Source organism: Saccopteryx leptura, chromosome 4 (genome assembly GCF_036850995.1).
Source record: "Saccopteryx leptura isolate mSacLep1 chromosome 4, mSacLep1_pri_phased_curated, whole genome shotgun sequence".
NCBI classification, from domain to species: domain Eukaryota; kingdom Metazoa; phylum Chordata; class Mammalia; order Chiroptera; family Emballonuridae; genus Saccopteryx; species Saccopteryx leptura.
Window position 1 is genome coordinate 216,631,058 of NC_089506.1, and position 21,732 is coordinate 216,652,789.

Below are 21,732 nucleotides of genomic sequence, written 5' to 3' on the forward strand. Positions count from 1 at the left end.
GGACTGGCTACGCGGGGGCTCTCGGCGTCCAGAAGCGTGCAGCCGACCCAGCCCTGCCCCGAGGGACTCGCCACGAGGGCGGAGATGCAGGGAGGCCGGGCCACAATTCGCTGTAATGTGAGCCAGGCCCCAGCGGAAGGGTGGCCAGAGACCGAGCAAGGGGCCGGCTCCGGGGCTCGAGAGAGCCCGCGAGAGCTCCGCCCTCCTTTGGCTGAGGCCGGCGGGCGTCCCGGAGTAGGTGTAATTTGAGCAGAGCCTGCAGGGTCACGCGGAGACACCAGGAAGCCTTTGATGAAAAGAACTTCGGGGTTTGAAGGACTAGTGTCCTCGAACAGCGCTACCCAAGAAGGAAGGCGGAGAGGGCGGGGCCTGGGGCCGCGGTCCGGTCAACTCGGATACCTTCGGCCGACGCTCGGAAACCCCTCCCTCAAGTCCAGCCTCAGCTTCAAGCCGGGCTGATCCGGAAACTGCCGAGCGGATCCGGAAATAGCCGAGGGGACCCGGAAGCTGTGAGCACGGTCACCAGGGAGTGTGGGACCCCGCCGTTTGTGCGGAGGCGATGGCGGCAGCTGCGCAGGCGGCTGCGGGCGACGATGGCCGGCGACAGAGGCCGGGGCCTGGTACGTGAGGATGCGTCCGTGCACGCGAGGAGCGGCAAAGCCAGAGGCGGGGCCACGCTTAGCAGCCGGCGGATGGGGGGAGTGATAAGGAAGGGAGACTAGGAAAAGGGGCGGGGTCGCGCCACCAGGAAAGAGGGGTGGAGTCTAGCCTGGCAATTCCAGGGATGAAGCTAGGTGAGAGGTGGGGCCCAGTGGGTGAGGGGCGGGGCCAGGTGGGCAAGGGGCGGGGCCGTTGGAAGGGTGTGGTCGTGTCAAGGGAAAGGGGATTGGTGAACTGAGGGGAAGAGGCTGGGCTAGGCCACGCCTAGGTGAAAAGGAGGCGGGGCCAGGTGAGCGGGGCGGGTCTGGGGAAGGGACGGTGACCTGCGCTGCAGTACTACTTACTAGGTTGCGGAACTTTCGGATTTGGTGTCCTGGGTTATTTGGGATCCTGGAGTGATGGGAAGAGAGAATGATCTTTGTCCCTTACAGCGTTTGAGCCCCAGCCCCAGGAGGGGGCAAAGGCTGAGGCTGAGTCAGGGGAGCTCGGCCGACTTCGGGCTGAGCTGGCAGGTGCCCTGGCAGAAATGGAGACCATGAAGGCTGTGGCCGAGGTGAGCGAGAGCACGAAGGCCGAGGCTGTGGCTGCGGTGCAGCGGCAATGTCAAGAGGAGGTGGCCTCCCTGCATGCCATCCTGAAAGGTGAGGCAGGGTCTCTTTCCAGACGCCCCATCAGCCCGTAGATGGGACTGCATGACCAGAAAAGGGTCAAGGGGTCAGATAAACTACGGGGCAGGTTAGTAGGGCTGCTTACCCCAGGGTTAGGCCTATGGAAGGACATCCTTTTTTTTCTTTATTTTTTTTTTGCAGGGGCGGAGGGCATCCTTTGCTAATTGTCACAGTGGCACTGCTTGTGCTGGCAGCAGCTCTGTCAGTCCTAGCTAAGTTTATCTCTCAGCTTCTACCTGTCCCCTTGCCCTCTGTCATTTCTTGTCCTTCACTGATGACTGATCATCCCTGAAAATGAGAAGCTTCTCATTTGAGCCTCTGGGCTTCAGGTTCAGCCCTGGGCCCTGTCTGTGAGTCTAATCCTCTGGTTTCCTTCCCTCCCCAAGCACCCCTGCATTCGCACCCCATACTGCACCCGACACACACGTGTGCACTGACTTCCTTTCCTCCCTTCCAACCTCTGTATGTACTTGGGATGCAGCACAAGATACCCCAGTTTTTTCTGTTTTCCCCTTCTCTTCTAGTCAGAGGCCAGGGTCTCTGAAATAGCTTCCAGTCCTGTCCCAGCCCTCTGCTTCCACTGTCACTGCTGTAGTGAAACTCTGGATAACTCCACTGGGCTGTTACCCCAGCCTTCTCACATGACTCCTTCTATAGTCTGGCCTTGACATTGGCTTCCAGAGTAACTGTTCTGAAATCCCCATCCATCATATCATTTCCCTTTCTAGCACTGGTCCCTGCCTCCAGACTTCTGCAGTTTTATTTAAGTGAGAGGAGAGGACATAGTGAAACACACTCCTGACCAACTGAGCTGTCTTCAGCGCCCAGGCCCACACTTGGACCAGTTGAGCCACTGGCTGTGGGTAGGGAAGAGCAAACGAAGGGGGAGAGAAAGGGGGTGGAGCAGGTCAGTGCTCTTGTGTGCCCTGACTGGGAATTGAACCCAGACGTCCATACCCCAGGCCCACACTCTGTCCACTCAACCAATCAGCCAGGGTCTAGGTCCACCTTTTAAAAACTTACATATATTTATTTTAAAGGAAATTTCTATACCTATGAGAGAAACTATCTTAAATCTTTTTTTTTTTTTTTTTTACAGAGAGAGAGTCAGAGAGAGTGATAGGTAGGGACAGACAGACAGGAACAGAGAGAGATGAGAAGCATCAATCATCAGTTTTTTTTGTTGCGACACCTTAGTTGTTCATTGATTGCTTTCTCATATGTGCCTTGACCGTGGGCCTTCAGCAGACCCAGTAACCCCTTGCTCGAGCCAGTGACCTTGGGTCCAAGCTAGTGAGCTTTGCTCAAACCAGATGAGCCCATGCTCAAGCTGGCGACCTTGGGGTCTCGAACCTGGGTCCTCCGCATCCCAGTCTGATGTTCTATCTACTGCGCCACCACCAGGTCAGGCTATCTTAAATCTTTTATCATAACAACAACGACAGTAATAATGGCTAACATTTTTTTAATGGCTAACATTTATTTGAGTACATCATAACAATGACAGTAATAATATATATATCAGCCTGACCAGGCGGTGGCACAGTGCATAGAGCATCGGACTGGGATGCTGAGGACCCAGGTTCGAGACCCTGAGGTCGCCAGCTTGATCACGGGCTCATCTGGTTTGAGCAAAAGCTCACTAGCTTGGACCCAAGGTCTCTGGCTCCAGCAAGGGGTTACTCGGTCTGCTGAAGGCCCACGGTCAAGGCACATATGAGAAAGCAATCAATGAACAACTAAGGTGTCACAATGTGCAACAAAATACTAATGATTGATGCTCTCATCTCTCTGTTCCTGTCTGTTTGTCCCTATCTATCCCTCTCTCTGACTCTCTCTGTCTCTGTAAAAAATAAATAAATAAAAAAGTAAAAAAAAAAAAAATATATATATATATATACCAAACAATGAGCTAAATGCTTTATAAGTATTTAGTATTCATAACAGTCTCTATGAGGTAGGAACTATTAACTAGCTCCATTTTTCAGAGGAAGCTCAGAGTTCCAGGGAGGTTAGATAAATTGCCCAAGGTTATACAGCTAACAAGCAGCAGATTTGAACCCAGGCAATTTGGCAGCAGAACCTTTATTTCTTTTTCTTCTTTTATTTTTCTTTAACAGGATATATTACAAATTTATGTAAGCAATAACGTAGTTCACACTATGCAATAAAAAGTATATTGCCTGACCAGGCGGTGGCGCAGTGGATAGAGCATCGGACTGGGATGAGGAGGACCCAGGTTCAAGACCCCGAGGTCGCCAGCTTGAGCGCGAACTCATCTGATTTGAGCAAAGCTCACCAGCTTGAGCCCAAGGTCGCTGGCTCGAGCAAGGGGTTACTCGGTCTGCTGTAGCCCCACGGTCAAGGCACATATGAGAAAGCAATCAATAAACAACTAAGGTGTCGCAACAAAAAACTGATGATTGATGCTTCTCATGTCTCTGCGTTCCTGTCTGTCTGTCTCTATCTATCCCTCTCTTTGACTCTCGCTCTGTCTCTGTTAAAAAAAGAAGTACATTAATGTCTGACCAGGTGGTGGTGCAGTAGATAGAGCATTGGCTTGGGATATTGAGGACCCAGGTTTGAAACCCCAAGTTGCTGACTTGAGTGTGGGCTCATCCAGCTTGAGTGTGGGGTTGCTGGTTTGAGTGTGGGATCATAGACATGATCCCATGGTGGCTGGCTTGAGCCCAAGGTCGCTGGCTTGAGCAAGGGGTCAATGGCTCGGCTGGAGCCCTCTGGTCAAGGCACATATGAGAAAGCAATCAATGAACAACTGAGGTGCTGCAACTATGAGTTGATGCTTTTCATCTCTCTCCCTTCCTGTCTGTCTCTCGCTAAAACAAACCAAAAAACAAAAAAAAAAATACATTACTCAAGTTCTATAAGCTTTTGTAGGTTCTAAACTAAATGACATTCTTTTTTTTCCTGCAGAATTCTTAAAACCTGTGGCACTTAAAATTTGTTAGCCTTTCTACTGGGAGGGTAATTATACTCAACAATGATAAAGAAGAGTCATAGATCAGTTTTCTGCTATGGGTCATTCCTGCTTTGTTCACCAGTGGCTGAAACTACTCTTTTCCTCATAAACTCATTTGTTTTCCTGATTAAGTTGTGCTGCCTGGCTATTGGTTGAACTACTTGGATTTGTTAAAATAAATAACTATGAAAATAAATAATAAACATTACTATTTTTAGATGTTGATTATTATTGGTATTACTGATATATGTCAATTGATATATATATATATATATATATGTATATATTGTTACTGGTATATATATATATGGAATAGAACCGTATCTTAAGCATTATTGTTTCTAGGAAGAGGGCTGAACACCTTCCGCATGTCCTCTCCTTTGATCTTGGAACAACCCAGTGGGGTAGTCATTAGTGTCCGCACTTTGCAGCTGAGGACACTAAGGCAAAGAGACTAACTGATTGTCCCGGGCCGTCTCTCCACAAAGCCCACTGTCTTAATCGCTGTAGTAATCGCCTCTCCGAGCGTGTCAGTGTTGGAGAGCCCCCTACGCGCCCACAGTGGGGCCAGCGCACTGACGCTCCCGCCCTCTGCTCTCCCGCCCTGCCAGACTCCATCAGCAGCTATGAAGCCCAGATCACGTCTCTGAAGCAGGAGCGGCAGCAGCAGCAGCAGGACTGCGAGGAGAAGGAGCGGGAGCTGGGCCGCCTGAAGCAGCTTCTGTCCCGGGCTCACCCCCTGGACTCCTTGGAGAAGCAGATGGAAAAGGTGGGGCTGGGATGGCCTCTCAACCCCCCAGAGTTGGGAAAGATGTCGAGGCAGTCACAGGTGACTGTGGGGCAGAGGGATTGTCACCGTGCCACTCCCAGATCACTGGGAGCATGGCACCCAGTCTTCATTCTGGGTGTGGCACGTGTTAGCTCCATACTTACCACGGTCCTGCTTGCCACTCACAAGGGGCTTCACTAGATTCATGTACCTCCGAAGTTAAAGACAGTCATGCAGAGCAAAGGGAGCTGACCTCGAGGACGCCCCTTGTGCGGGGCACTCCGATAACTGCTTGGCAGATTCAGGGTCCCCAGCCTTCCCCCTGAAAACAAGGCCCGTGAGAGCCATTTAACAGGAAGATGAGGCTCAGAGAAGTTCAGTAGTTCTCTGCAGTTCTTTTGCACATAAAAAGGAGATTTGGGACTTAAAATCTAAACAATCTGGTTCTAAAATTTTTGTTCTCAAGATATTATATCGTCTCCTTTATTGTTGCTGTTATTAACTATATAGTAGGAAGGACATATTACCAAATTCTCCATCTTTCAAAGCAAGTTCACTTCATTACCTGACATGAGCCTCACAGCAGCCCTGTGAGGTAGGTATTTAGCTCATTTTATGCCTGAGGAAATCAATAGAGTCAGTTGCCTCATTAGAAAGATGAGGCCCAATAGAGTCAGTTGCCTCATTAGAAAGATGAAGGTCAGGCCTGGCTGGTGATGGTGCAGTGAATAGAGCATGGACCTGGGACACTGAGGACCCAGGTTTGAAACCCCAAGGTTGCTAGCTTGAGTGTGGGCTCATTGGCTTGAGCATGGGGTCGCTGGCTTGAGCCCAAAGGTCGCTGGCTTGAGCCCAAAGGTCGCTGGCTTGAAGCCCAAGGTCGCTGGCTTGAGCCCCCTGGTCAAAGCATGGATGAGAAGCAGTCAACAATCCCGCAACCTTGGCACATTGGGACAGCACCCTAACCAACTGAGCTATCCAGCCAGGGCAGAGATTTGTTTTTCTTCAAGTCCAGAGGTAGACATTTCCAAGACAACCTGGAAACGATGAGGAACTGGAATGATAGGGCAGTTCAGGTCATTAGGGAAGCTGCAAAGCTGTTATTCTCCAGAGCATTTGAGATCTTGTTCTCCAGCATATGTTGTCAGTTCGGCTCAAATAAACTCTGTTTTAGAAAAAAGTCATTAGGAACTCAGGCCCCTTCTATGTTGCTGTTTTGCCGTAGGTAGCTTACTGCCTCACGGTCCAGGATGCTTGCTTCAGTGCTAGCTCTGTCTACATTCCTGCCAGCAGGAAGGAGGAGAGCACGTTCTCTTCCTTTAAGGAGCTGTCCTGGAAGTTGCACGGCACACTGGCTTCCATCTCATTAGCTGTAACTTAGGTAGCCATGCTTAGTATAGGAAAGCTGAGACATGTAGATGGTATTCTAGAATTTAGGCTATGTTCCCAACTAAAAATGGTCAATTCTATGATAAAATTAAAAAATGGATATTGGGGAAGAGAAGTATGGTGGGTAGTTGGGCAACAGAAAGGTCTTCGTGACTCGGGCCCCTTTATGTGCCGTGTGACCTGGGGCAGATCGTGGGGCTCCCAGAGCCTCTGAAATGGGGGTGGGCAGAGCCTTGGGAGGACTGGAAAAGCTGGTGTGCTTGGAAAGAAAGCTCTGAACCGACCTGAGGGGTCCTGCAGTCGGGAGGGGGACCGTCATGGCTCAACCTCTTATGCCCTCAGGCCCACGAGGACTCGGAGAAACTGCGGGAGATCGTGCTGCCCATGGAGCAGGAGATCGACGAGCTGAAGGCCAAACTGCAGAGGGCAGAGGAGCTGATTCAGGAGATCCAGGTGAGCGGGAGGCCGGGGGGCGCAGAGGGGTGAGGGGGCGTCGCGGGACCCTGGCCCTCCAGCCTCTGCCCTGCCCCCCTTCCCTAGAGACGTCCCCGGTATCCCCCTTCCCTGCATGGCTCCACGGAGTTGCTGCCTCCGTCCCGGGACCTGTCTCCCCCACTGGAGCCTCTGGAGGAGCTGAGTGGAGATGGGGGTGCAGCGGCCGAGGCCTTCGCCCACAACTGTGACGACAGTGCCTCCATCTCCTCCTTCTCCCTCGGCGGCGGGGCTGGCAGCAGCGCCTCGCTGCCCCGTGGCCGCCAGGCTTTGAGCCCTGAGCAGGAAGAGACAGCCTCTCTGGTGTCCACGGGCACCCTGGTCCCTGAGGGCATCTACCTGCCTCCTCCTGGTTACCAGCTCATCCCAGACACCCAGTGGGAGCAGCTGCAAATGGAGGTGAGTGCAGTGGGCAGGTGCCTGTCTGTGCGTGCACCCGTCTCCCTGCATCAGTACTAGTGAGCCCTGCTACGCCCAGGCTGAGCAAGAGCTGGGGGCTCCACAGTGAAGAGAAGACTCCTTCCCTCTTGGCGCTTCCCTAGAGAGAGAACCAGGCCCATACATGCACATGGGCACATGAGGAAGTCAGTGCCACAGGACGAGAGGTCCAGAACCAACGAATAGGGTCACAGCAGTGCTGGAGACCAACCTGGATGGGGAAAAGAGCACTCTTCAAAGATTGGGGGCAGAAGGAGCTGCAAGTTCAAAGGCCCTGAGGTTGGACAGACTAGTGTGTCTGAAACAGGAAGGTCACCAAGAGGGAGAAGAGAGATGAGACCAGAAAGCAAGGCAGGGTCCCCAGAGGTCAGTCTCCGTGCCTACAAGCCCCCTACAGGGTGATGCTCTGCCCATCTGGGGCCGCTGCTCCATTGCTTAGCAGCCAAGCTATTTCAGTGCCTGAGGAGAGGCCATGGAGCTATCCTCGGCGCCCGAGGCCAAGATGGGCAGAACATCACCCTGTAGGGAGTTTGCATTTCAGATGAGGCGCAGTGGGAAGCCTCTAAGGCAGCGGTTCTCAACCTGTGGGTCGCGACCCCAGCAGGGTCGCCTAAAGCCATCGGAAAATACATAATGCATATCAGATATTTACATTCCGAATCATAACTGTAGCAAAATTACAGTTATGAAGTAGCCACCAAAATTATTTTTTGGTTTGGGGTCACCGCAACATGAGGAACTGTATTGCGGGGTCACGGCATTAGAAAGGTTGAGAACCACTGCTCTAAGGAGTTTAAACCAGGGAGAGGCCTGCTCTGCTTTAGCTGTTAGCAGACCGCTGGGCCTCTGTAGGAATGGACCGTCGTGAGGGGAGAGGGCAACAGGAGGAGTGAGGCGGCTAGTTAGGAGACTCTGGCATAGAAGAAAGTTGTGACTGGGACCAGGAGATGGCAGCAGAGGTGAAGAGAAGTGAATTTGGAATCCACTTGGGAGGCAGACTGGTAGGGCCTGCTGGGGCATTGGAAATCTGGAGTGGAGGAAAGAGAAGAATCAGCATCAGTTCCTGAGCTTTTGACTTGAGCAACTGCGAAGATGATGGCACCACCCACTGAGATTAAAAAAAAGGAAAAAAAAGGCCCTGGCCAGTTGGCTGAGGGTAGAACATTGGCCTGGTGTGTGGATGTCCCAGGTTTGATTCCTGGTCAGGGGCACAGCAGAAGTGACCCTCTGCTTCTCTACCCCATCCCCCATCTCTCTCTCTCTCTCTCTCTCTCTCTCTCTTTCTCTCTCTCTCTTTCTCTCTCTTCCTCTCCCGCAGCCATTGCTTGAATGGTTCGAGCAAATTGGCCCCGGGCGCCGAGGATAGCTCCATGGCCTCTCCTCAGGCACTGAAATAGCTTGGTTGCTAAGCAATGGAGCAGCGGCCCCAGATGGGCAGAACATCACCCTGTAGGGGGCTTGCTGGGTGGATCCCGGTTGGGGCGCATGCGGGAGCCTGTCTCTTTGCCTTCCGCCTCTCACTTTAAAAAAAAAAAAAAAAAAAAAAAGCAAGGCATAAGAGGCATTGTGAGGAGGGAGGCCTCCCCTGGAGGTTAAGACTGAGGCCAGGGTCTGTGGCAGGGGCGGCAGCTACAAAAGGACCTGGAGAGCATCAGCCGTGAGCGGGACGAGCTGCAAGAGGGCCTGAGACGAAGCAATGAGGACTGTGCCAAGCAGGTGGGTCCAGCCTCGACTCAGGCCCCAGCATGGCCTCTGGCTGCGTGCCTCCTCCCGGGCCCTGACCTCACGCTTGCCCCTTCCACCCACAGATGCAGGTGCTCCTGGCCCAGGTCCAGAACTCAGAGCAGCTGCTGCAGACCCTGCAGGGGACCGTGAGCCAGGCTCAGGAGCGGGTCCAGCTGCAGATGGTGAGGGCGTGGGGGCTGGGGCGGGCGGGAGGGGGGGCAGTGTGATGGGAATTGGCTGAGGGGGGCACATGGAAGGTTGAGGGGTTGAGGCACCTGTCTTGTGCAGGCTGCACCTGGAGTTGGTGCCAAGTGGGTTAAGGGTTTCCAGGGTACCTGGCCCTGTGGCCAGAGCAGGGGCTGTGCATTCAGGTAGAGCCCGTGACATGTCTGCTCTGTGGTCTTTAGCTGATCCCACAAGCCGGGAGCCACAGCCGTGCTGCCTTGAAGTTGAGATAATGGGACCTAGTTTACAGAGTCAGGAGGATTAAAAGCAAGGATTGCAAAATCAGATACTTCCCAGGATCAGCTGAGAGCTGTGAATGACGGAATTGGGCCAGGTGTGTGGTGGGAAGGCGCAGCCTGACGAGCAGAGAGATGTGCCCGGGGCGCCTGCCCTCGGCTGCGCCGTGTGGGGATTCGAGCTCAGTGCTGCCAGGCTTCCTGATGTCAAGAGAGCCAGAAATCTGGGTATTTGTGTGTAGTCTCCCAATTTGTAAAGTTAGCAACTAATTTAAGGTTTAAAAAAAAACATGGACTAAATAAAACACCCGTGGCCTGTGGCTGCCAGTGTGTGACCTCCGAGGCCCTGAGAATGGTGTAGGAAGAACTTGGGAGACTGTCGCATAATAAAGGTGCCTCTTCCCGCCTCCGCAGAGGAGGAGGGCGAGGGCTTTCTGGCTGTCAGCCGGTCTGGGGGGAGAGCTCAGGGTTTGGCCTCAGGGGACCAGGGATACTTTGTCCCCCCTCATTGCCCTGTGCTGACTCTGTACCCAGGCAGAGCTGGCCACCTCTCACAAGTGCCTGAGCCATGAAGTAAAGCGGCTGACTGAGGAAAATCAAGGGCTCCGGGCTGAGCAGCCCTCATCTTCAGCCCCCCAGGCTCTGGAGCAGGATGAGGGCCAGGAGGAGTCACTGCCCACCTCCGTCCAGGTAAGGGGAGCACAGGCAGTGAGGGCCTGGGCTTCTCCCTGTTGGTGCTTCTGCTGTGTGCACAGAAAAGCACTGTCCCGGGACCGTGGGACTGCAGGACAGACCCAGGCTGCTATGTTCTAACTGTGTCACCTTGGCCAGCTCACTTGACTTTTCTAAGGCTCGGTTTCCTCATCTGAAAAGGGGACCAAACCCCCTCGCCAGCAGGGCATGAAGAGAAAAATGAGTTAACAGAGTGCTTGACGTGAAAGAAGCTTTAGTTGGTTTATTTGTAAGTGACGTGAGATCCACAAAGTTGAATTCATCATAATCTTTGGTTCTTAACAAGTTGTCATCATTGATCTGCGCATGGTCTGATATTAATTTATTAAAAATATGAGCGTTGCCCAGAACCCCTGCCAACCCAGAAAATACAACGTAAATCTCCTTATGTGTACCCATACTGCTTTGCTGTGTCCACCTCCCTGAATGTGACCATCCCCTTGCTCTTTTTTGGTACCATTTTTATGACACACACGTGCCTGCCTCAACAATGGAGTCCTAATTTGAGTGGGTTCTGAGCTTTATTGAAGGTGATCTGAAACTCTGCACGTTCCTCAGGCTCCTCCCCCTCGGGGGCGGGGCTGCTTGCTGCTAACAGTCACCGCTCTGCCAGTATTGGTCCACTTGCCCGGCGCTGGACCTTTGGCATGTGGGTCGTCTGCCCTTGTAACAGCTTCCTTTCCCCTCCCCATAACCCCTTCCAGGAGCTGCAGCAGCTGGTGCGGCGCACAGGACAGGAGGCAAGAGCCCAACAGCAGGCCCGGGAGCACGAGGCGGAGCGCCTTCGGATCGAGATCGTGACGCTGCGGGAGGCGCTGGAGGAAGAGACGGCGGCCAGGGCCAGCCTGGAGGGGCAGCTGCGGGTGCAGCGGGAGGAGACAGGTGAGCGGAGAGAAGATGGGCCACGCACCCCACTCTCAGGCGGGGCAACCTCCCCGTGGGACCACCTGGGTACCAAGAGGGGGAAGCGGAGACGGTGTGAGAACAAGCCTTGACCTCTCTTTCTTTCCTTTCCACGCAGAGGTCTTAGAGGGTGAGTATGGCTGGAGCCTGGAGCGGATGGGGAGGTAGGGAGGAGGGCGGCCTGGCCTGACATTCCTGCCTGGCTTCCTAGCCTCCCTGTGCAGCCTGAGGACAGAGATGGAGCGCATCCAGCAGGAACAGAGCAAGGTGAGGCGGAAGTCAGGCCAGAGGGCGGGGGGGAGGATGAGGGAAGGGACGAGACCCTAACCGGTACTTTGCCGCCCTTTGTCTGTGTCAGGCCAGGTGGTGGGAGGCCTGCGGCAGCCGCCAGGCTCTGGCCCTCCGGGAGAGGTCAGTCCGGGGCGGTATGGAGCAGTGTTCTCCAGCAGCGGTCCTCAGACCAGTCCGCCAGAAATTTAGTGCCAGTCTGCAAAAGACTGAACCACCCTGATGTTGTATGAGGATTGCAGACCCAATGATCTTAGATTCGCTGATGCTCAGGGTGATTTCTGCCTTAGCGGTCCCTGAAATAATTCTATTTTCGCCCGTCTATAAGCGTATGAAGGTTGAAAACTACTGGTGTAGAGCGGCTGCCCTTCCAGTTGGCCACACACCCGCTTGTCTGGCCCAAGGCCCCAGTCCGCATACTCTCCCCCCAGGCCCAGCTCACGGACCTCCTCTCAGAACAGAGGGCCAAGGTGCTACGGCTGCAAGCTGAGCTGGAGACCAGTGAACAGGTGCAGAGGGATTTTGTACGACTGTCCCAGGCCCTGCAGGTACGGTATGTCCCCTCATCACCAGGGTGCTCCAGGTGACTTGTCCTGGGTCATCAAGGACAGCCCCCGGTTAAGGGAGTCCTCTTCCTCTTTCTGGGGCTGGCATGGTTCTTTCCTGAGCTACTCAAATATGTTAAAGCTCTTGTATGTCTTTGTCAGTCACGGGAAGCCCCTAGCCCAGGGCCTGGCACAGACACGTGGCCTGCTGCTCACATCAGCTGCCCCTGCTGCCTCAGGCTGCCCCCTTGAGCCCAGTTTCACCGTGGGTTGGGGGAGGTGGGGCTCCTGAGCACACTGGTCCTAGGCCCTTGCCCCTTGTGGGGCTGGCAGGTGGGGTGGGGTGGGCTGCATCCCCGCCAAGAGCCCCCTGCTCTCCTCCCGGCTCCCACAGGTGCGCCTGGAACAGATCCGCCAGGCCGAGAGTCTGGAGCAGGTGCGCAGCATCATGGACGAGGCGCCCCTCAGGGACATCAGGGACATCAAGGACACCTGAGGGGCCACACCCACCCACTGGGGCAACTGCCTTTCTCCACTGCAGAAACATGAGGCCTAGGCTTTGGGGGGAGGGTGTCTCAGGACGGAGTCTTCCCTCTCTCCAAGCCTGGGGTATAGGGGACAGGGCCACCGCTGCCCTGGCCCTCCAGGGTCTCTTCCCAGGAGTCGCTGGGCCTTCAGCTCCCAAGGATGCCACTGGGTCAGAGTCCCAACTCCCTGGAACCAAAGGTGCAGGCTCAGCCCTGCAGCTTTCTGGCTGCTGTGCTGCCTCCTGGGTCCCCACCCTCGTGCCCCTGTCCCCCAGCCAGGCTCCCAGCCCATCCCCGGTCCCCTTCCCTAAGGCTCAGCCGAGCCGCAGGTGGTGGTGGGGAGCCTCCCTCCACACATGTGCCCTGGACAGGCAGCTGCCTTCTGGACTGCATGACACTACGAGGCTTGTCCCCAGGGCCCGACCCCGGCCCCAAGATGTGCATGGAGGCAAGCTCAGACTTTTCTGTCATTTATTTTCAATAAATAAGCAGCTCAGCTCAGTCGGTCGCCTTGTCCCTGCAAGCCCCACGTGGCTGGGGAAGGGGGGTTTCATGAGGTGAAGGGGGCAGCTGGGGGTGGGAGGGGGAGTGGAGGGGACATTGTGTTTATAAAGGACATTGTTTATAAACGAGGATGTCGAGGGTGAGGTGGTGGGGGTCTGTGCCACAGCTCTGGCTGAAGATGTGTCACTGTCAGGGCGGGGAAGGAGGGGCAGAAGGACTGGTTACTTCCTCCTTTCATCTTCTGGATCTGGAAGGAGAAAAGGAAGCGCTGGGACCAGGGACAGGAGAGGAGGAGTCCCTCCCAGAGCCCTGCTCCCGGCCCCGGACTCACCTGGAGGGGCCCCGCACCCCCAGCCCCAGCCCCAGCCCCAACCCCTGCAGCCCCGCGGCAGACAGCGCAGCGCCCAGCCAGCGCGTCGCGGCGCACGCAGCCCAGCAGACGGTGGTGCCCGGAGGCCCGGGCAGCGCCAGCGCGCAGAGGAAGGGCAGCAGCCCACCCCCTGCTTGGAAGCACGGCAGTGGCGGTGTGCAGTGGCAGTGTGCGAGCGCAAGTGACCTCGGATGCTACCCGAGGGGGGAGAGGGTCAGGCATCAGCAGCTGGGGCGCGGGCAAGAAGGGGGGCGATACCTGTGACACGGTTCAAAGAGATGGAGGAGGGGGAAACGGGTTATCCTATGGCCAGAGAGGACAGAGAGACAGCTGTTATTGAGGGGGGGAGGTGGTGTGGGGGGCCGAGCGGGCGGAGGAGGCTGTGGGGGCACACGGAGAAGGGGTGTGCACCAGGTGCAGAGTGGGGCGGGGAGGACGGGCCTGGTGCGCGTCCCTGGTGGACAAGACAAGGACCCACCTGCAAAGGAAGAGGGTTGGGGGCGGGCGCCTTCGCAGCGCAGACGAGGGGGCTGTGTTCAGGGCCCAGGGCAGGCAGGGCTCCGAGGGGGCGAGCCTCTTACCCTCCAGGTAGTTCCGAGCAACAAACTTCAGGAGTTCGTCAAGCCCGATGACTGGCAATGAGATCTTGAGGACCATGAGCCACTGGGTCAAGTCCAGGGCCCGGAGCTTGAAGATCATCTGGGAAGGACAGGAGGGGGCAGTGAGGGGGGGCCCTGAGGAGGGGTGGGTGGAGGCGGTGAGGGGGGCCCTGAGGAGGGGTGGGTGGAGGCGGTGAGGGGGGCCCTGAGGAGGGGTGGGTGGAGGTGGTGAGGGGGGGCCCTGAGGAGGGGTGGGTGGAGGCGGTGAGGGGGGCTCTGAGGAGGGGTGGGTGGAGGCGGTGAGGGGGGGCCCTGAGGAGGGGTGGGCAGGGGCTAGCAGACTCAACACTGCCCCCACCTCCCTCTGTGAGCACTTAGAGTGGTCGCTGTGTGGTGGGGACAGGCGGCCCTGACCAGAAGGAGGCTCACCGGCAGGGGGTCAACGTAGAGAATGAGGAAGTGGAGGGACATGGAGAGGCAGATGGAGCCCAGGAGCCAGATGTTCACCCAGGGTGGCATCCGCATGAGCGACTGGTTCTCAGAGAGGCTGCAGGCAGACGGCCAGGGGCGGTGAGGGCGGGAGACACAGAGGAGTGGTGAGAGAGAAGGGGCAGGGGACGTGGCGCAGTCCCTACCTGTTGAGAGCATTGCACATCTCGATGGTAACCAGCACAGACAAGGCCATGGTCATGGGCTCGGGGGCCTCGAAGATCTCACACTCCACGCCCTCAAAGTCAGGGTTGTCCTCGGTGCACTGCATGAAGTGGGTCTGCAGGGGGCGGGGGACAAGCTGGGGTCGCACCAGGCCTGCAGCCCCTCCTGCCCCCGCCCTGGCCGCCTGCTCAGACCGGCCTGCTCCACCGGCCCCTACCAGCTGGCTGTAGCTGACGTGAGGCCCGTCCTCCGCGTACAGGAACCACCAGGCGGCCGCTCCCACGGTGGCTGCACCCACATAGCCTGTGGGAGAGAGAGGACAGGAGCTGGGGGCTCCGAGCTGGGGAGATGGGAGGCGCCAAGAGCCCATGAAGAGCTGGTGTAGGGAAAGGAGCAGTCAGAGCAGCTGCGCCGGAGGGCTGGTGTCCCAGGCGGGGGTCAGCCTGGAGGGCTGCAAAGGATCGCGGGGGTCTCATCCTTCTCACCTCCAATTGCCATATAGCGGAAGAAGAGCCAGCCACTGATGAGGGGCTCCTTGGGGCTCCGGGGGGGCCGGTCCATGATGTCCAGGTCTGGCGGGTTGAAGCCCAGGGCGGTGGCCGGGAGCCCGTCAGTCACCAAGTTCACCCACAGCAACTGTACAGGGATCAGGGCCTCAGGCAGCCCCAAGGCGGCTGTTAGGAAGATGCTACCGGAAGGAAAGCGGTCACATGTCCGTCCTGCTCCCAGACCTGTGGCCATCCACCCCCCCCCCCGCCTGGCTCCTCCTGGGCGCCCTCCCCGGCTGCTCACCAGACCACCTCGCCTACGTTGGAGGAGATGAGGTAGCGAATGAACTGCTTCATGTTGTTGTAGATGGCCCGGCCCTCCTCCACGGCGGCCACGATGGTGGAGAAGTTGTCGTCGGCCAGCACCATCTCGGAGGCGGTCTTGGCCACGGCAGTGCCGGAGCCCATGGCAATGCCGATCTCAGCCTTCTTCAGGGCGGGGGCGTCATTGACACCATCGCCTGTCTGCGGGGAGAGAGGAGGTGGGACCTGGCCCCTCCCCCACAGCCCCCGTGCCCCTGGCCAGGGCCCCCACCCAGCGCTTCCTCCCCGGGGCCCCCAGCTCCGGGGACGGCGGTCTCAATGGACACTAAGCAAAGCGCCCCATGCCGGACCCCACAGGGCCCCAGCCTGGGCAGCCCCGTCGGTCTTCTCACCATAGCTGTGATCTCATCGTAAGACTGCAGATACTCCACAATCTTGGACTTGTGTGCAGGCTCCACGCGGGCGAAGCAGCAGGCGCGACGGCAGGCCTCCCGCTGCTCACCCAAGGGCAGGTCGTCGAACTCGCGGCCAGTGTAGGCGCGGTCTGTCACCTCCTCGTTCTCCCCAAAGATGCCAATGCGTCGGCAGATGGCAATGGCCGTGCCCTTGTTGTCCCCAGTAATCATGATCACCCGGATTCCGGCATCCCGGCACAGCTGGATCGAGCCTGTGACCTCCTTTCGGGGAGGGTCCAACATGCCCACCACACCAACGAATGTCAGGTCCATCTGGGGAGACAGAGCAGTGACAGGATCAGTGGTGGTGGTGGTGGTGGGGGCTCAGCAAATAAGCCAGGAGGTAGCTGTTGGGGGCTCAGGGAGAAAGCTCAGTTTGCTGGGAGAGGACTGAGTCTGGGCCCAGTGTTTAATCCGCAGGGGGCCTCAGAGGGTCAGGGACGCAAAGTGTTGTTTGCACGTGCACCGCAGGCGTGGCAGCCAGGCGCACTGTACGTGGCCACTGTGTCTTCCACAGAAAGCACGTGAGCTAGACATCAGGGTGCTGGTTTCTGCTTTCAGAAGGGCCGGTTGGCTCAGTGGTAGAGCGTCGGCCTGGCGTGCAGGAGTCCCGGGTTCGATTCCCGGCCAGGGCACCCAGGAGAAGCACCCATCTGCTTCTCCACCCCTCCCCCTCTCCTTCCTCTCTGTCTCTCTCTTCCCCTCCCGCAGCCGAGGCTCCATTGGAGCAAGGTTGCCCCGGGCGCTGAGGATGGCTCCGTGGCATCCGCCTCAGGCGCTGGAATGGCTCTGGTTGCAACAGAGCAACGCCCCAGATGGGCAGAGCATCGCCCCCTGGTGGGCATGCCGGATGGATCCCGGTTGGGCACATGCGGGAGTCTGTCTGACTGCCTCCCCATTTCCAACTTCAGAAAAATACAGAAGGGCCGCTCACTAGGCCGACAACTCTGAGCAAATCTGTGTCGGCTGTCATGCCACAGTGTCCGCTCTATAGTGTGAAGGGAGTGGACTTGGGCGCTACTCAGGGAGCCGGCCCACCACTAAAGGAGGTTGTGGCAGAATGCAGGTGGACGCGCCGTTCCTTGTACAGAGGAAATCTCACTGTGGAGACACGGCAGCTGAACAGAGCGCTCAGCGCCCCACCTCCTCACACCCAGGCCCACAGAGCAGCTCCCAGACGCTTTCGAGCTCTAGTGCCCTGTGACTCTAGGACCCGTGATAAAGCAGGAAATGACACGGGTGGTGGAGGGCTGAGGCACAGGACTCCGGGACGACAGGAGGCTTCCATCTGCCCACCTCGTACTCCATGAACTTGGCGGAATCATCCAGGACCATATCCTCTCGCTTCGGGGGGGTGTCCCGGGTGGCCAGAGCCAGGCAGCGCAGGGTGTCCCGGCCGGTGCCCCACTCCTTGATCACGGCCATGATCTTCTCCTTCACGGGCCCTGTCATCGGCACCCGGGTGGTGCCGACCCGCACGTAGTTACAGCGGTCAATGACGCCCTCGGGGGCACCCTAGGGGACCAGATTGGCATTCAGAGACCTGGGCACAGTGAGAAGGCAGGGACGGCAGGGGTGCTCAGGATTAGGAGGGAAAGGGGCCGGGTAGTTCTGCTTGCTGACCTTGACGAACATCTTGTTGCCGACAGCAGCCCGGGATTTGGCTGGGGAGCAGTAGACAGACATGGACTTCCTGTCTCGGGAGAACTCCAGGGTGAATTCCTTCTTCATCAGCTGGCGGATCACCTGGAGAGAGGCGACAGGGAGGGAGGGGCCGGACATGAGGCTGCTGGGGAAAGAGCGACAACGCTGTGCTAGAAGGAAGAGTCCAGACACCTTCAAACATCGTCAAAGGGATCTGGAGGTCAAGCGGCCCAGGCAGAGTCAGGCTACACACAAACAGAAAAATCCCAAGGCCAGGGCCGCCGCTGCGTTCCAGCGTCTGGCTTCAAGCACAGCAGAAACAAGATGCGCAGTGTGGCACCGACAACAGAATATTCAGCGATGATGGAATGTTCTATAATAGGAACTGTCCAGTGTGGGATGACTGAGCCATGGCGACTAGGCATGGGACATGTGGCCGGTGCAACTGCACAGTGGAGTTTTTACTTATATTTAATTTTTTGTGTGTGTGACAGAGACAGAGAGAGACAGAGAGAGGGACAGATGGGGACAGACAGGCAGGAAGGGAGAGAGATGAGAAGCATCAATTCTTTGTAGCGGCATCTTTGTTGTTCATTGATTGCTTTCTCATATGTGCCTTGACCAGGGGCCTCTAGCCAGAGCGAGTGACCCCCTTGCTCACGCCAGCGACCTTGGGCTCAGGCTGGTGAGCCTTGCTCAAACCAGATGAGCCTGTGTTCAAGCCAGTGACCTTGGGCTTCAAGCCAGTGCAGTGACTATGGGGTCATATCTGCGATCCCACACTCAAGCCGGTGACCTCGGGGTTTTGAACCTGGGTACTCCAGGTCCCACTCCAACATTCTATCCACTGCGCCACCGCCTGGCCAGGCTAATTTTAATTAATTTAAATTTAAACAGTGACGTGTGTGTGCTTCTAGAGATGTGTGGTTGGGGGAGAGTGCAGTCCTAGTACCTGGCATAAAATAATAAGTGCTCCACGAAAATGAATGAGAGTCTTTTTACCAAATTCATCATGGATATTTCTCCATAAAATAAAATAAAACAAAAATAAAAACATCAATTCACAAAAAAAATGAGTTGATGTTTATATTATCACCTATAATTTAAAGACACGTAAAAATAGCACTCGTAAATGATTGAAATAGATATCAAATATGCACTGACGGATACACAGGAGCCTCTTGCAGGTACATATATATATGTGTGTGTGCATGTTTCTATAAGACTGGGTGATACGGGGAACCTAACACCTCAGAGGAACTCAATGAGGATGATGAGTAAACATGACTAGCAAGAACTCAGAGTAAGAGCAACAGAACTGGGCTTGTTCACCGGGACCAGGGGAATGGGGAGAGTGTGTAGTAGTCACGTTTCCCACACCCTCAGTCAGGTCTTGAGATCTGTCTGATGAAAACAAGTGTCCTTCAAGAGACAAAGGGACAATGCCAACATCAGGGCTGCCCCAGGATGGGTCACTTGTGGTTTCTGTGCCCAGCTCCATTCCTTTTCAACTAGGGACAGAACAGGAAGAAACGATCTTAAATTCATCCTGGGATGTTGCAGTTGGGCAGCGGAAAGAGCAGTATTGGTCCAGGGGCAGTAGGTCCTAGCCAAAGTCAGCCTGACCAAGAGAAGCTGTGGAGACGCCAGCAGTCTGTCCTGGTTGGGGTCCCAGCCCGACGGGGGGGGGGGAGGGCTCTGCTTTCTGAGGTCCCTTGGGTCCTGCCTTGCCCACGGGGGTAAAGGACCCTGTGGGAGGGACCAGCCAGACTCACCGAGTTGCAGGCATTGGCTCTCTCCACTTTTGAGAGGCTTCTCACTTCGGTGTTGAATACATTCATCTTCTCCACTAGGGTAGTCAGTGCCGTCTCGGTGGCCTCGCCTACCTTCTCATAGACACCTTTGGCCTGAGAGGGCGGGGGGGAGAAAGAGGAAGTAGGTTCCTGGGCTCCCGGTCCCTCGCTCCCACCAATCATATCCACCTTCCACCTAGCAAGCCACTCCCTTTCCCTTACCCCCAGGAAAGGACTTGGTACGAGGGACCCCTTCCCATGACCCCTTCCTTGTGAGCAGTGCAGTACACCTGGCCTCTGAGCCAGCTGGAAAGGGAAGGACGGGGCTCCTTCAGGAGTGCAGAGGTTACCTCGTTGAAGTCCAAGGAGGAGTCATTGCAGAGGGCACAAATGGTGGCCAGCTCCACCAGCCCATCATACTGCCCTGCCCGCACTGGCTTGTCATTCTTCAAGCTGGCAGCGGGGTGAGGAGGAAGGGAGGAAAAGAGACAAGCAGAGAAGAACGGGGAATGAGACGTAGAGAGAGCAAGGGGACAGTGGCGAGGCACAGCTGGGGGACGGCGACCAACTCGGAGATCAGGGGGGACAGAGCGCGAGGGCAGGGCAGGAAGAAGAGAGAGAGAGGAAGACAAAAGCAGAGGGAGGGCCCCAGGGAGGAAGGGGGGGGCGTGGAGGGGGCATGAAGAGCTGAGAAGACGGGGGGAACTTACACCTCTCCCTCTGGAGCATAAGTGGAACCGGTGATCGAGAACTCGTTCAGGACGCAGGAGTCCCCGTCCACCCTGTCGAGGATGAACATCTGCAGGAGAGAAGGGCACGTGCATGGATGTCCGGCTCTCCTCCCCCAAGGGCGGTCTGCACTGAAGGGAGGCCCCGGCCCCGAGGGTCCCTCTGCCCGGCCACCCGGGCAGACTAAGGGAACGTCCTACCATCTCCGGCTTTCTCCCTGCTCTCCCTGCGCCGTCCCCTCTCCCACTGTCCCCCTGAGCTCATTCTCCTGTTTGGTTAGTGGCCTTAGCACAGAAGTTAAGACAGGCACCATAGTGCACCGTGGGGACTGCGCTCCCCGTCCACTGGTGAACACGTGCCTCATCTACAGCTCCAGCCACTTGCGGCTAGATCTGCCAGTCTCACAGGAACAGGTAGAAATTCAAGTCATTTCCCTACGAGATCTCTTTTGACTTTCAAGTGTGGCAATGAAACAGGACAGGAGCTCAGCTGCACCGGCCTGGGGCCTGGTGCTGAAGGCTGTGCTCTGGACGGAGGGAGAGTACGGAGCGTGCACAGGGAGCAGCCGCTGTGAACCGGGGCAGGCGTGGAAGGGAGAGGGCTTCAACACGCCCCGAGACAAAACGCTTCTGGAGTCAAGGAAGTTTGGGGAACTCGGGTTAAACAAAGTGAAATACACCCTCTTCCAGTCAGCCTTCTCCAAGGCTTTCAAATGGTCCCGAGGGGCCCAGGGCACAGCCTCTCTCTCCCTGGTCTGACCACAGAGGCCTCGATTCCCACAACAGCAATTTATATTTCAGGGAGACACTTTTTCCAAGAACCTTGTTGGGGGCACGGGTTTTGGCCTAGGCCCATAGATGACCCCACCCCGCCAAGGGGTTTGTAAACTTTGATGGCAAAGAGAGAGAGAGAGAGAGAGAGAGAGAGAGAGATTTTTAAATTTTGTCTCTGACTGACATTTCGTGTTTCCTTTCCATTACAGATGCGGGCTACGACCTACCACTTCAACATGACGGTAGTTCATAGACCCGCTGCTCGACTCACTACTTCAATGCATCAGGAAAGAAGCACGGGTGTTACCGGGTCACAGGTTTGTTTTTAAACTACTTTGATAGCCTGACCAGGTGGTGGTGCAGTGGATAGAGTGTCGGCCTGAGATGTGGAGGACCCAGGTTCGAGACCCCCGAGGTCGCCAGCTTGAGTGCAGGCTTATCTGGTTTGAACAAGGCTCACCAGCTTGAGCCCAAGGTCGCTGGCTCGAGCAAGGGGTCACTCGGTCTGCTGTAGCCCCCCAAATTAAGGCACATATGGGAAATCAATCAATGAACAACTACAGAAACGCAACAAAAAATTGATGTTTCTCGGCCCTGGCCGGTTGGCTCAGCGGTAGAGCGTCGGCCTAGCGTGCGGATGACCCGGGTTCGATTCCCGGCCAGGGCACACAGGAGAAGCGCCCATTTGCTTCTCCACCCCTCCGCCGCGCTTTCCTCTCTGTCTCTCTCTTCCCCTCCCGCAGCTAAGGCTCCATTGGAGCAAAGATGGCCCGGGCGCTGGGGATGGCTCTGTGGCCTCTGCCTCAGGCGCTAGAGTGGCTC

At 56.5% G+C, this 21,732-nt stretch overlaps 2 protein-coding genes across 3 annotated transcripts in view; one reads left to right on the forward strand and one right to left on the reverse strand.

Moving 5' to 3' along the window:
* RABEP2 (rabaptin, RAB GTPase binding effector protein 2) lies at positions 1-13,078 on the forward strand. Its single transcript, XM_066383184.1, has 13 exons — positions 1-620; positions 1,092-1,301; positions 4,920-5,077; positions 6,809-6,919; positions 7,007-7,357; positions 9,017-9,112; positions 9,205-9,303; positions 10,117-10,272; positions 11,019-11,196; positions 11,336-11,347; positions 11,429-11,484; positions 11,937-12,053; positions 12,445-13,078. Exons 1-13 carry the CDS (start codon positions 560-562, stop codon positions 12,544-12,546), a joined length of 1,707 nt encoding a protein of 568 aa, XP_066239281.1. The 5' UTR covers positions 1-559; the 3' UTR covers positions 12,547-13,078.
* Positions 13,032-21,732, reverse strand: part of ATP2A1 (ATPase sarcoplasmic/endoplasmic reticulum Ca2+ transporting 1) — a 17,203-nt gene continuing 8,502 nt past the window's right edge. Inside the window, exons 10-23 of one of the 2 annotated variants that reach the window (XM_066383151.1) lie at positions 20,119-20,207; positions 19,759-19,861; positions 19,391-19,522; positions 17,595-17,717; positions 17,268-17,486; positions 15,909-16,244; positions 15,497-15,717; positions 15,190-15,392; positions 14,922-15,007; positions 14,686-14,819; positions 14,480-14,597; positions 14,033-14,150; positions 13,710-13,754; positions 13,032-13,328 (exon numbers count right to left, since the gene is read on the reverse strand). In XM_066383151.1, coding sequence (XP_066239248.1) covers positions 13,750-13,754; positions 14,033-14,150; positions 14,480-14,597; positions 14,686-14,819; positions 14,922-15,007; positions 15,190-15,392; positions 15,497-15,717; positions 15,909-16,244; positions 17,268-17,486; positions 17,595-17,717; positions 19,391-19,522; positions 19,759-19,861; positions 20,119-20,207 — 1,887 coding nt within the window. In that variant the 3' untranslated portion in view covers positions 13,032-13,328; positions 13,710-13,749. The remainder of the gene's footprint in view (positions 13,329-13,709; positions 13,755-14,032; positions 14,151-14,479; positions 14,598-14,685; positions 14,820-14,921; positions 15,008-15,189; positions 15,393-15,496; positions 15,718-15,908; positions 16,245-17,267; positions 17,487-17,594; positions 17,718-19,390; positions 19,523-19,758; positions 19,862-20,118; positions 20,208-21,732) is intronic. The other variant, XM_066383150.1, reaches the window with a different exon arrangement.

What these genes read in the sequence shown, in the direction of transcription:
- RABEP2 (XM_066383184.1), top strand. Translation starts at nt 560, where the DNA reads ATGGCGGCAGCTGCGCAGGCGGCTGCGGGCGACGATGGCCGGCGACAG. An exon ending in GCGACAGAGGCCGGGGCCTG is followed by an intron (nt 621 to 1,091) that starts GTACGTGAGGAT and finishes TGTCCCTTACAG; the next exon opens with CGTTTGAGCCCCAGCCCCAG. An exon ending in TGGAGAAGCAGATGGAAAAG is followed by an intron (nt 5,078 to 6,808) that starts GTGGGGCTGGGA and finishes TTATGCCCTCAG; the next exon opens with GCCCACGAGGACTCGGAGAA.